We start from the raw sequence: 11,167 nt of genomic DNA on the forward strand, positions 1-11,167 counted from the left end.
TATTTTAGCGATGCTCCCATACTTGGGGTTTTTCAAGTTTGATCCTCAATGTCCCCAGTGGAGTTGCCACTGAAAGCGCCCTCGATCCGCGGGGTGCGTGGATCCGCTTTTGACCCTTGAGGTTTGGGAGTCGCCACTTAGTTATTACGGTCTAGGAACTGATTAATGACTCTAAACGGATAAAAAAACTAATCTAGAACCAACAAAGCTGAATTCGGGGATCATGTTACGGGGTTGGAAGGTGTTAGGCACCAACCCCGTCCGGCCAAAGCCGGTTTCTACTAACTTCCCAAATAAATTACATTGCTAACAACCTAGATAATAATAAATAAAAAAAATAAAAAAGGTTATACCTTTCCGATAGCAAACTTTATTCCCTCAGATCTGACAAAAAATTAGTCCTTGTACTGTACTTCTTGCTTCGTTCTGTCTCCGGATTTGATTTCCGATATCCGAGGCGAGGTATCTCTACTTTCTTGGATCTGAATTCTTCAAGTTTGTTAATGGATTTTGGGGTGTTTTTGGAGGGCTTTTAGGTGTCTTCTAGGCTAAAATCAAATGAGGGATGTTAGGTAAGGAGTTGGGGCTCCAAAACTAAGGTTTATAGGAGGCTAGGGGGCTTTTAGACCTACTTCTCTTAGGGTTTATGATTTGATACGAAAATAGGGTGTGAGCACCTTTATTTATAGATGTTTTTAGTGGTTGATTTGGAAAGAGTTAGTGTTTAATTAGAGTTGTGTTTTAGTTAGACTTGTTTTAGGTAGAATTGTGTTTTAATTAGAATTATTTTAGGTAGAATTGTTTTTAAGTTAGAACTCTATTAGATAGAGTTATTTTTTAATTAGAACTCTATTATGATTTTGACTTTTGGTCTTATTTGATTGACTTTTAATATTTTGACTTTAGTCTTACTTGATTGACTTTTAATATTTTGATTTCAGTCTTGCTTAATTGACTTTAATTTTGACCTTAGTCTCACTTGATTGACTTTAATACCTTGACTTTAGTCTTGCTTGATTTACTTTTAATTTTTGGAGACCCCTCCTCCATTATATTTTAATTCTTTGGACCCCCAAATGGAGGGGTCCTTAAAGAAATATCCCACGAACCCTCAACAATTTTACTTGAAAATCCGATTGATCGATTTTTTTAATTCAAAATTTTAAATTAATTTCATCAATGTTTCACTTTAATTATTTAATATTTTATTTATTAATTTTAAAATTTTTAATTATTAAAATTGTGAAATTACCGTTTTGGCCCCGGAGAGGACTTTTCACGTTTTAAGTCGATTTTTCATAAGGAATTCAATGGAAATATTAGTTTGTGTTATTTATGAAATTTTTTGTGTGAAATTATCGTGAACTTTATGAGGGGCATTTTCGTAATTTTGTCGATTTCTGTTAAAATTGGTGAAATGATTTATTTGGTTTCGATTTGTTATTTTATGTATTTGAATGGGTTTTCCTAAGTGTAACGTAGGCTCTAGGGTTGTTTTGAGGTTAGGGGTATTTTGGTAATTTGGTCAATTTTTAGTGATTTTTATCGTGAAGCTTTTTTTTGGTCTGCAAGATGATGGTTTCTATGTTTCTGGGGTCATATTTTCCTAGCGTAGCGTGGTTTCTAAGGTTTTGTCAGTTCGAGATACCTCATCCGGATTTCTGAAACATATCTGGTAACAAAATAAAGCAATGGAATACACATCCATCATTGGGAATCATTGCGATCGGGTTGACGAGTTGATTAATCAGGCGAGTACAAAAATGGGGTGTCTACACAATGGTGCTGCAAGAGTGGAGAATCGCTTAATAAAGCTTCTATAGTAGCTGACCATCTCGAGAAAACTCATAATATATGTTATTGTCTTCGACTATTTCCACATCAAACACGGGTTCGACCTTAGAAGGGTCTACCGTTATTCCCTCATTGGACACCACGTGTCCTAGGAACTTCACCTTTTGGAGCCAGAACTCATACTTGCTGAACTTAGCATATGGCTTTTGCTCACGTAATATTTGTAGTGTGATTCTGAGGTGCCTCTCGTGGTCCTCCCTTGACTTAGAATAGATTAGGATGTCATCTATGGACACGATGACGAATTTTTCGAGGTGCTCCCAAAATACCCAGTGCATTAAGTCCATAAATGCTGCTGGTGCATTAGTTATACCGAAAGGCATCACTAAATACTTGAAGTCCTAACCTGGTGTAGACATCCCATTTCTGCATCTGCCTAATTTTACAATTCGTCACCTGGTTGTTGTGGATTCTTAATGATGAGCATAAAAGAACTCGAAGGCTTGTGAGTACTGCTTGATTCCTTCTGTTTCTAGTCCTTTTAATTCTCCCCTACTTGTCACGACTCGACATAGAAATTACCTCACGCTAAAAATCTGTAACAAATCACCAAAATGATCAAAATGATGAAAATACCCTTCATAAATTTTGGACCTCCGAAAAATCTCGAAAGTACCTCCATTGCACTCAGAATGTGATTTCGAGTCTAACGAGACCCAAATCGATGAAAACAGAGAAATTTAGAAAAATTCATAAAAATGACCAAAATGCCCCTCAATATCTAACTTTAACATAGAGACCCTGATCCTTCGGAAAATAAAATTCAAATAAAAAATTAAACCAAAATAAAATTCAAATTGAAAATTAAACTAAAATTTAACTAAGATCCAATTAAAATCCAAAATTTAAAATCAATTTAAAATCGTAAAATCTAATTAAATTTCAATTAAAATACAAAATAAAAATTACATTTAAATTAAAAATCAAGAAACCGATTAAAATACAAAATCAAAATCAAAATCAAATTTAAAATCAAGTTAAAAATCATTCAACCAATCAAAATGCAAAATTGAATTAAAATTTTAAAATCAATCAACCAAATCGACCAATCAAGGTGCAGCCAACAAATTAAAATACATTTGATCAAATCAAAAATCAATTAACCGACCAGTTAAAATTTAAAGTCAATTTAAAATTTAAATTTAAATTAATCAACACATTCAAAATTTAAAGTAAAAATTAAACTCAAATTAAACAATTAAAACTCAAATCGAAATTCAAAACGAACCAAATTGAAATTAAACCAACCTAAATCGAAATCCAAAAAATTTGACAAATCCAAAATTCAAACTCAAATAAACTCATCAACCAATCACAACTCAATGACGGTAGGCTATCGTAGTATGAGTAGCATAGGATCCCCTTCCCCATTCTATTAAAAGAAAAATAAAAAAATAATAATAATAATAAGAGAAACTACCCACATTTTTTTTCTTCTTCTCTACCTCTCTCTCCATGACTCTCTTCTCCAACGAACCCCCTCTAATCTATGTCTTCAACTACCCTTCTTCCCTCATCTCCCATCTCCCCTTTCTCCCTCTCTCACGTTCTGTTGTGAAACCACAATAAAATAGGGGAACGAGCAAAAAAGAAAAAAAATAGGGACGTTTTTTAGCTGGAGATAAAAAAAATTCCACGATTAAACCTGCAACAACAGTGCCTCTCTTCATGTTCATCACGTTTCTACATTCGATTACTCTCACCTCTCTCATCCCCATTAAACCTTAATCCATTTTCAACGTTTTCTCACCCAAGCAGCCCATAATAGCCCCTAATATGTTCAATCTCCATTAACGCACAACTATTTCTTCTCCATTAACGTCCTCCACAGCCACCCCATTCTCCATCACTTTCTTCACCATTAAAGAGTGACAACCTCACCTCCATCATTGTTTGTAATAGCCCCACAATAGCCCTCCATAGAAAAGACAACCTGCACTCCACTTTCTTCTTCCACAAAAAAACTGCAACAGCCCAAACCTTAGATAAAAAAATCTGCAACCCGATCTCCTTCATCATTCTCATGTTCCCCACCGATGTTCCTTCTCTAAAACAACAAAAAAAGAAAAAGAAAAACAGGGACGTTTTTTTATGGTTGTTGCTTTCCATTAAAAAATACGAAACCTACAACAGCCCTCTCTCCCATCTCTCACACTTGGTAACAGCCCACTCATCTCTCACATCCCTCATCTCCACATTTTCTTCTCAATTGTTCCTTTCTCTCTCCACCTGCGACTGCCCTCCTCAACCTTCTTTCACATTCTACCCTTCACCAGCCCCTTCATCTTCTTCTCTAGCTGAATCTATCACATAACACTATTGTATTTGGTCCATTACAGCACGTACTATGTCCAACCCTTCGTCTCTCTCACACTCTATCCTACAATAGCCTACCTCATATTTCATTGATTCCATTACAATACCTTCAGCAGCCCCTTCATCTTTTTCTCTAGCTGAATCTGTCACATAACACTGTTGTATTTGGTCCATCACAGCACCTACTATGTCCAACCCTTCGTCTCTCTCACACTCTATCCTACAATAGCCTATCTCATATTTCATTGATTCCATTACAATACCTTTAACAGCCTTGCTACATTCACATCACAGACCAACGACCATCATAGTCATCGTATTCTTCACTATGCAACACAGTCACCTCACTCTCAGCCATCATCTTCTTCGAAGTGCAGCCACCCTTCTGTCCTATCTCTCAGCAGAAAATACTTGCAAGCTTTCAAGTCGTACCTGAAGGAATCGACTCCCGATAATTCTCTTTATAGGTGAGTTCATTGTTGGATTTTTTTGTTTTATTTTCTTTTTTTTCTCTTCGTCTTTACGACATTTTTTTTATGTACTGATAGGATTAAGGGAAACGTTGTTTATGTGATTTTTGTTCATTATTGCACATCAAATAGGATTAAATAGTTTTTTTTTTAAATATTTTTATAACGGTAGGACTAGGAGAGTATTTTTTATTTCGTGTAGTTTTTTGTGTTTTTATGTATTTTTTTTTTCTATGCTTTATTTATTCTTTTGCATATCGATAAGATTAGGGAACATTTTTAGACATCTCTCTTGTTTGAATTTTTTTTTCTTTCTTTTCTTATTTATTTTTATATCTCAATAGGGTAGGAGAATATATATATTGTTGATTTGTTTATGTTTTATTATTTTGCATATTAATAGGTTAGGTGTATTTTTTATGCCTCTATTTTGTTTATTTATTTTTATTTTCTATTTATTTATTCTCGATTTCATTTTTTAAATGCCTCTAAATTAATTCATTGATTTTTGGGGTACATGTGGCACTAATGGTAAACTTTATGATTCAGAAACATTAGTGGATCAATTCGCCCATTTCTTGATTGATAGATTGATTGGATCAATTCACATATATAAAATTGGTGGACTGGCTCATTGGGTGTTAATATCTATCAAGTCGATTCATCAAGTTTTGATGTTATTGGGCCAACTCATTAATGTTAATATTAATCAATTCATAAACTTTTTTTGTATACACGAAAAATTAAAAATCGATTTTTCCCAATAAAAAAAATCAATGAGTTGACTCATTGATTTTTGTGTGCATTGGAAATTCTAAATCAAAATTTTCTATGAAATGGATAGTCAACTCACTAATTTTTGTGTGCATTGGAATTCCAAATTGAAATTTTCTATGAAATTGGGCATGTGAGTTGACTCACTGATTTTAATACACGTGGGATTTCAAAAAATCGAATTTCTTTGATTAAAAATATGTGAGTTAACTCACTGATTTTAATATAAGTGACATTTCAAAAATCGAATTTGTTTTGATTAAAAAACATGTGAGTTGACTCACTGATTTTAATACACGTGGAAATTCAAAAAATCAAGATTTCTTTGATTAATAATTTGTGGTTTAACTCACTGATTTTAATACATGCGGCAATTCAAAAATCGAATTTTTTTATTAAAACATTTGAGTCGACTCACTGATTTTAATGCACGTGACGATTCAAAATCGAATTTCTTTGATAAAATGTCGTCAATGAGCCCATTCACTAATTTTATATACGTGGCATTGATTTTATATACGTGGCATTGAAAATCAATTTCATATTATTCAAAATGTGACCGAATTGATCCACTAATTTTTGGTTCCACGTAAGCCTTATTAAATTGTGGGATTCCTTTATACGAAATTCGAGAATCCATGTAATTATTTTAGCCATAAGATTTTTTTAGTAAATCCGATGCAATTTGATAATGATTGGACCTTAGTTTGACTTTAAGTGTTTGAATGTTGACCATAGGATATTTTTTGGATTGCAGTAGAGACGGATCATCTTGATCAGGCGGGTTCAGTACCTAACACCTTCCGAAACTCGTAACCTGACCCCTTACCCATCTCTCTGATCCGTGGACTGACCCATATCCATTTGGAGTTAATTTTGGTTCCTAGACCTAAACTAGGTGGCGACTCCATATTCTTTAAGAATCCCCGAGATACATAGATAAGACCCCTATCCGCTATTTAGCGGACAGTCAGGTCGAGGCGATTTCACCTGGTCTGAAATGCAGTCTTCGGAACATCTACCTCCCAAATCCTCAACTGATGATACCCAGATTGTAAGTCGATCTTAGAGAAATACTGGGCACCTTGTAATTGGTCGAACAGATCGTTGATGTGCGAAAGGGGGTACTTATTCTTGATGGTCACTTGATTTAGCTTCTAGTAGTCGATACATACTCGAAGTGACCCATCCTTCTTCTTGACAAACAAAATTGGTGCTCCCCAAGGTGAGGAACTAGGTCGACTAAACCCCAAGTTAGTAATCTCGTCAATCTAAGCTTTCAATTCTCGGGTTTCTATCGGGGCCATTCGATATGGTGTAATGGAGATAGGCCCTGTGCCTGGTACCAAGCGACTTGGAGGCAAATACGGTAATTCGTCTGGAAAAACATCCACAAACTCCCTGACTACCTCTACCATATCCGGTGATGTCACTAACTCCGCTATACTCAAGGTTCTCAACTGGTTATATAAATGACCGTCTCTTCTATACTTGGATCCACGTGGGCATGGTTCTGTACTAGCCAATCCATCCTCAATATGACATCAAAGTCCGAACAATCTAGTGTCATGAGGTCGGTACTCATTTCCTGGTCCTCTATCCTAATTACACAGTTCCGACATAATTTCTGAGCTATCTATCGATCTCCCAACGATGTGGATAATTTCATTACTCGGCTCATGTCAAAAATCTCTAATTCTAGCAATCATGCAATCTCAGTGGAAATATATGATCTAGAAGAACCGGTATCAAACAAAACTTGAATCTTAGTGTTGGAAATAAAAATTTTACCTTCTAGCACCTCGTTTGAAACTGGTATCTCCTCCTGAGTCAGATGATAAACTCTGCCTTGGGGTCTAGGAATCACCCCCGACTGTGGTTGTGATGAAGGGCAGTTCCTCCTGATATGTCCCATCTGTCCGTAGTCAAAGCATGCCAGAGGTCCCGTCTGTATTGGTCTCTGTGGAGCGGGTGGTCTTGGATTCTATCTGATTGGTCCCTTTGGCCCTACTGGCTTCACTGGAGCCCCAACTGGTCCATAACTCGACGGCGTAGGAGCTCGATACTGCGGATATATGGGTCTAGAAGCACTCGATCTAGAAAGCATCGGTCTCTTGGCCGGATCGGCCCTAGGAGGAAAAGAAGTCTGGGGTCGACTGGCCTACCCCTTCGAAGTCTGTAGCTTCATCTTCTCTCGCTCAACCCTCTGAGCTCGACTCACTGTGTTTCGATAGCTAGTAGTCTCAATTACTGAAATCCTAACCCTTAAGTAGGGTCGCAGTCCTCTGAACAATCTGCGAGCCTTCTGTAAATCGGTCGGAATAAGCTCGGGTGCATATCGTGATAATCTGGTAAATCTCAGCTCGTAATCCGTATCGGATAGATCGCCTTGTACCAAACCTGAAAACTCCTGATGCTTAATTTCTCGAGGCGTCTTGGATGTGAATCTGTCCAGGAACATCCTCTCAAAATCAGTCCACTCGAAAGGTCCATCCCCCAAAATATTCCTCTTGGAACGCCACCAATGGCTGGCATCCCTGTCAAACTGGAAGGTAACCACCGGTACCCACTGGTCTCTAGGGCATCGCATAGTACTTAAGATATCTTGGGTCCTCAAAACCCACTCCTCGGCCTCGGTTGGGTCGAAAGAACCTCTAAATCTGGGTGGGCATAGTTGCTGGAAGTTCTGTAACCACATTCCCGGTTATGTCTGAGTTAGAGGTGGGGGAGTTCTCGCGGTTCTCAATGGTACAACTTGTGGCCGTGGCTCCTATTGTGGCTCCTAGGGTGGAATAGGGTGGGCTTCTTGTAAAGAAGCCTAGCACTCTCTCAACTCAGCCACCTCCTCGACTAGTCTAGCCTGTGACTCAAGCATGTCCTCCCTAAACTTGTTTTGGGACTCAACTATCTATCCCATAACAACATCAGCTGCACTATCAGATCGGGGTTCGGATCCGACGCCTATCCCATTTCTACTTTGTTTTGGCCTCTCTCTCAGCTTCTACCTCTACCGCATCCGCTCATCACGTTTCTATTCATTAATAACAAGACATTTATTATTATAAGGCTAAGGTCATTCTTATGAAAGGGTTAATCAATATCTTAAGTAGGAATTTAGTAATGAACACCATTTTTTCATTACTAACTGAATGAACCTAGAATCCTATCTTAGTCATACTAGGCTCTATGGACTCTAGACACGGAAGAGCTTGTAATCCCAATTTGGAACTACTAATGGGCTCTGATACCATCTGTGGCGTCTCGCCGAACGCTAACACAAATCCCAAGGTCACCTCAAGAAATTTCGACGTGGTCTCCTTTGTTTATGTTAGCGTTCTACGAAACTCAAAACTTGATAAACCAATATCCAAACAAATCTTGTATATAACATATGTCAAAAATATACAAGGTATGCAAGAAAGTAAGTTACGAACGACATAAGGTGAGATCAGAGTGGCGCAAAACGGTAAAATATACAGGATTACAAAACTTGACCTCACACTAACAGAAACCTAATCCGTCAATCCAAAAGTTATGTACACCTCCTGGACACGATGACTCCTAGTAGAAATAGTCCCAGTGCTCACCAGGTAGTGGACTCTGGTCATCGATCTAACCGACTAGATGCTCCTCGACTAATGACTCAACACTCACCTCACCAACTGCAGGCTCTGCAATTAAAAAGAATATGGAAGGAAAGGGAGAGCAACAATGGTTACTCAGGAGTCCCACAAACAATTCCTACTAATAACCTCACCTAACGTGATCGAGTAATCATACTGAGTCATTTTCAAAACATGAAAGTTTTATAAACTAAACTACGATTAACTGATACATTAGCCAGGGATGAGCGACGAAACAGTTTAAAATTCTACATACCATCAGTCATCCATACGCAATATCCATTTTCATTTTGTATGAATATAATTGACAACATTAAAATAGTATACATGCTTTCAGTTCATAATTGGAAATAGAACCACAGATACATATTATAAATCGGTGGTGTTACAACATAAATCTGGTTTTTAGTTCCTAATTTTGTGGTCGGTCGCTGTGCTTACCACACTGGTGACCATTTATCCGGCTCAGGCGAGCCGTTTGACATGATTGTAAGTAATGAGTCTCTTTTCGATGTGTCAGAACTTTCGACTACTACTAGATTGTTAGTGATCACTAACTAATCATCTTTGTCTATGTCTATCAGGCGTGCATGTGATTCCCAATAAGTACAACTCCATTCATATACAACCACCTTTACAATACACGCTCACTAATAAAGATAGAAAGGAATGGACCCAGATTCTAGTTGTGACTCTACTCTCATACGCATCTCATACAGTGTATGAACTAGGTGGTCCCTACCGTACATCCCAGGATAGCACACCCCTCCGGATGATATGATGTACTATCCCTTCAGGCATTCATGGATTCTTTAATAGCTCACAAAAATAGATACATATAGATATCATTTTTCTTTCAAATCAAGAGAAAAATTAACATAACAAGATTGAGAGTGGATATCCAGTTTCCTACCAGCAACTGTAGCTACCCAGCCTAAAATAAATAATAGTACTCGGAGCCTCTACACCAACATAATTTAAATAAACATGCAATCCTTTCATTATCCCTAGATATCCCTTCACCAACCTACACACCACATACAATGTAAAATGCAGACATCACCCCTCGGGTGTGATTATGACATTTTACCATTCATCCCCTTTCCCATTCTTTCGATGTTTTCACTTCTCCAATTTTTCAAACCAAACCTTTCTTTTGAAATTTCCCAAAGTCACTTTGATCATTCAACCGACAAAACCATTAAATTTTTGTGAAAACGAGGTCTTAATGGATACGTGAATGTAGGCTACCAAAGTTGAAAAAGCTGGTGAAAATTTTGTTAAGTGTCAGAAACTCAATTTTTCAAAGTTCTTAAAATGGAAAACGGGTTTTTGGAAATGAAAGCCTTGAGCACAAGATTCAACACCATGTACTTTTCATAGTCTAATTCAAAGTAACGCGAAAGATATCAATTTTTGAAGTTTTGTTCTTGAAACCAAAATTTGGATTTCAATCCTTTGAGATTTGGATTTCGAAACCATTCCCATTGTTCTGAAATGGGGGGTAAAACCTTAATTTCATTAAAGAACTTAAAGTAAATGGAAATATTTTTAATGAAATGAAGGGTGGGAAAACATGTATAAGGCATGAGGATAATAACCCAAGAGCCAGAAGCTGTTTTGAAGACAGTTCTGTCGATGGCAGAAGCATGTTTCTGATGGTGGGACCGACAGAATGGCCTTAGACAAGTGTCGTAGGACCGACAGCTTTTGCCGACAGCACTAAGTAACTTCACAAAATTTGGGTTTTTCGATCATTTTTCAGATTTTTCTTCCGTTCTTCGAACCCTTCAACCCACCCATGGATTTATTGTTAAATTTAATAAAAGTACATCAAATCTATAATTCTAACATAAATTTAAAAGCACACACAAGATTTCTACGATTTAAGAACAAATAATAAGTTTTGTTAAAAACCTAAATACATACATTGAAATCTAAAGGTTACCACTAAGAATCAAAAGTCCCCTACCTAAGTTTGTGGATGTCAAAGGTGGTAAACTAGTGCGAAGGATAAAGGTTTGATGGCACGAGAAACGAGTTTGGGTTGGCTTGGGTGCAAAATGAATGAGTTGGTTATAGAACCCTCGATGAAGGTGTCCTTCCTCTTCAACGATGGTGGACGACTCC

At 37.1% G+C, this 11,167-nt stretch overlaps 1 protein-coding gene across 1 annotated transcript; it reads right to left on the reverse strand.

Moving 5' to 3' along the window:
- Positions 1-7,575: 7,575 nt before the first annotated feature.
- Positions 7,576-8,112, reverse strand: LOC147388100 (uncharacterized). Its single transcript, XM_086420281.1, has one exon. It carries the CDS (start codon positions 8,110-8,112, stop codon positions 7,576-7,578), a length of 537 nt encoding a protein of 178 aa, XP_086276407.1.
- Between the last annotated feature and the right edge of the window lie 3,055 nt (positions 8,113-11,167).

This window comes from Akebia trifoliata, chromosome 13, assembly GCF_017979445.1.
Source record: "Akebia trifoliata isolate Shusen 1 chromosome 13, ASM1797944v1, whole genome shotgun sequence".
NCBI classification, from domain to species: Eukaryota; Viridiplantae; Streptophyta; class Magnoliopsida; order Ranunculales; family Lardizabalaceae; genus Akebia; species Akebia trifoliata.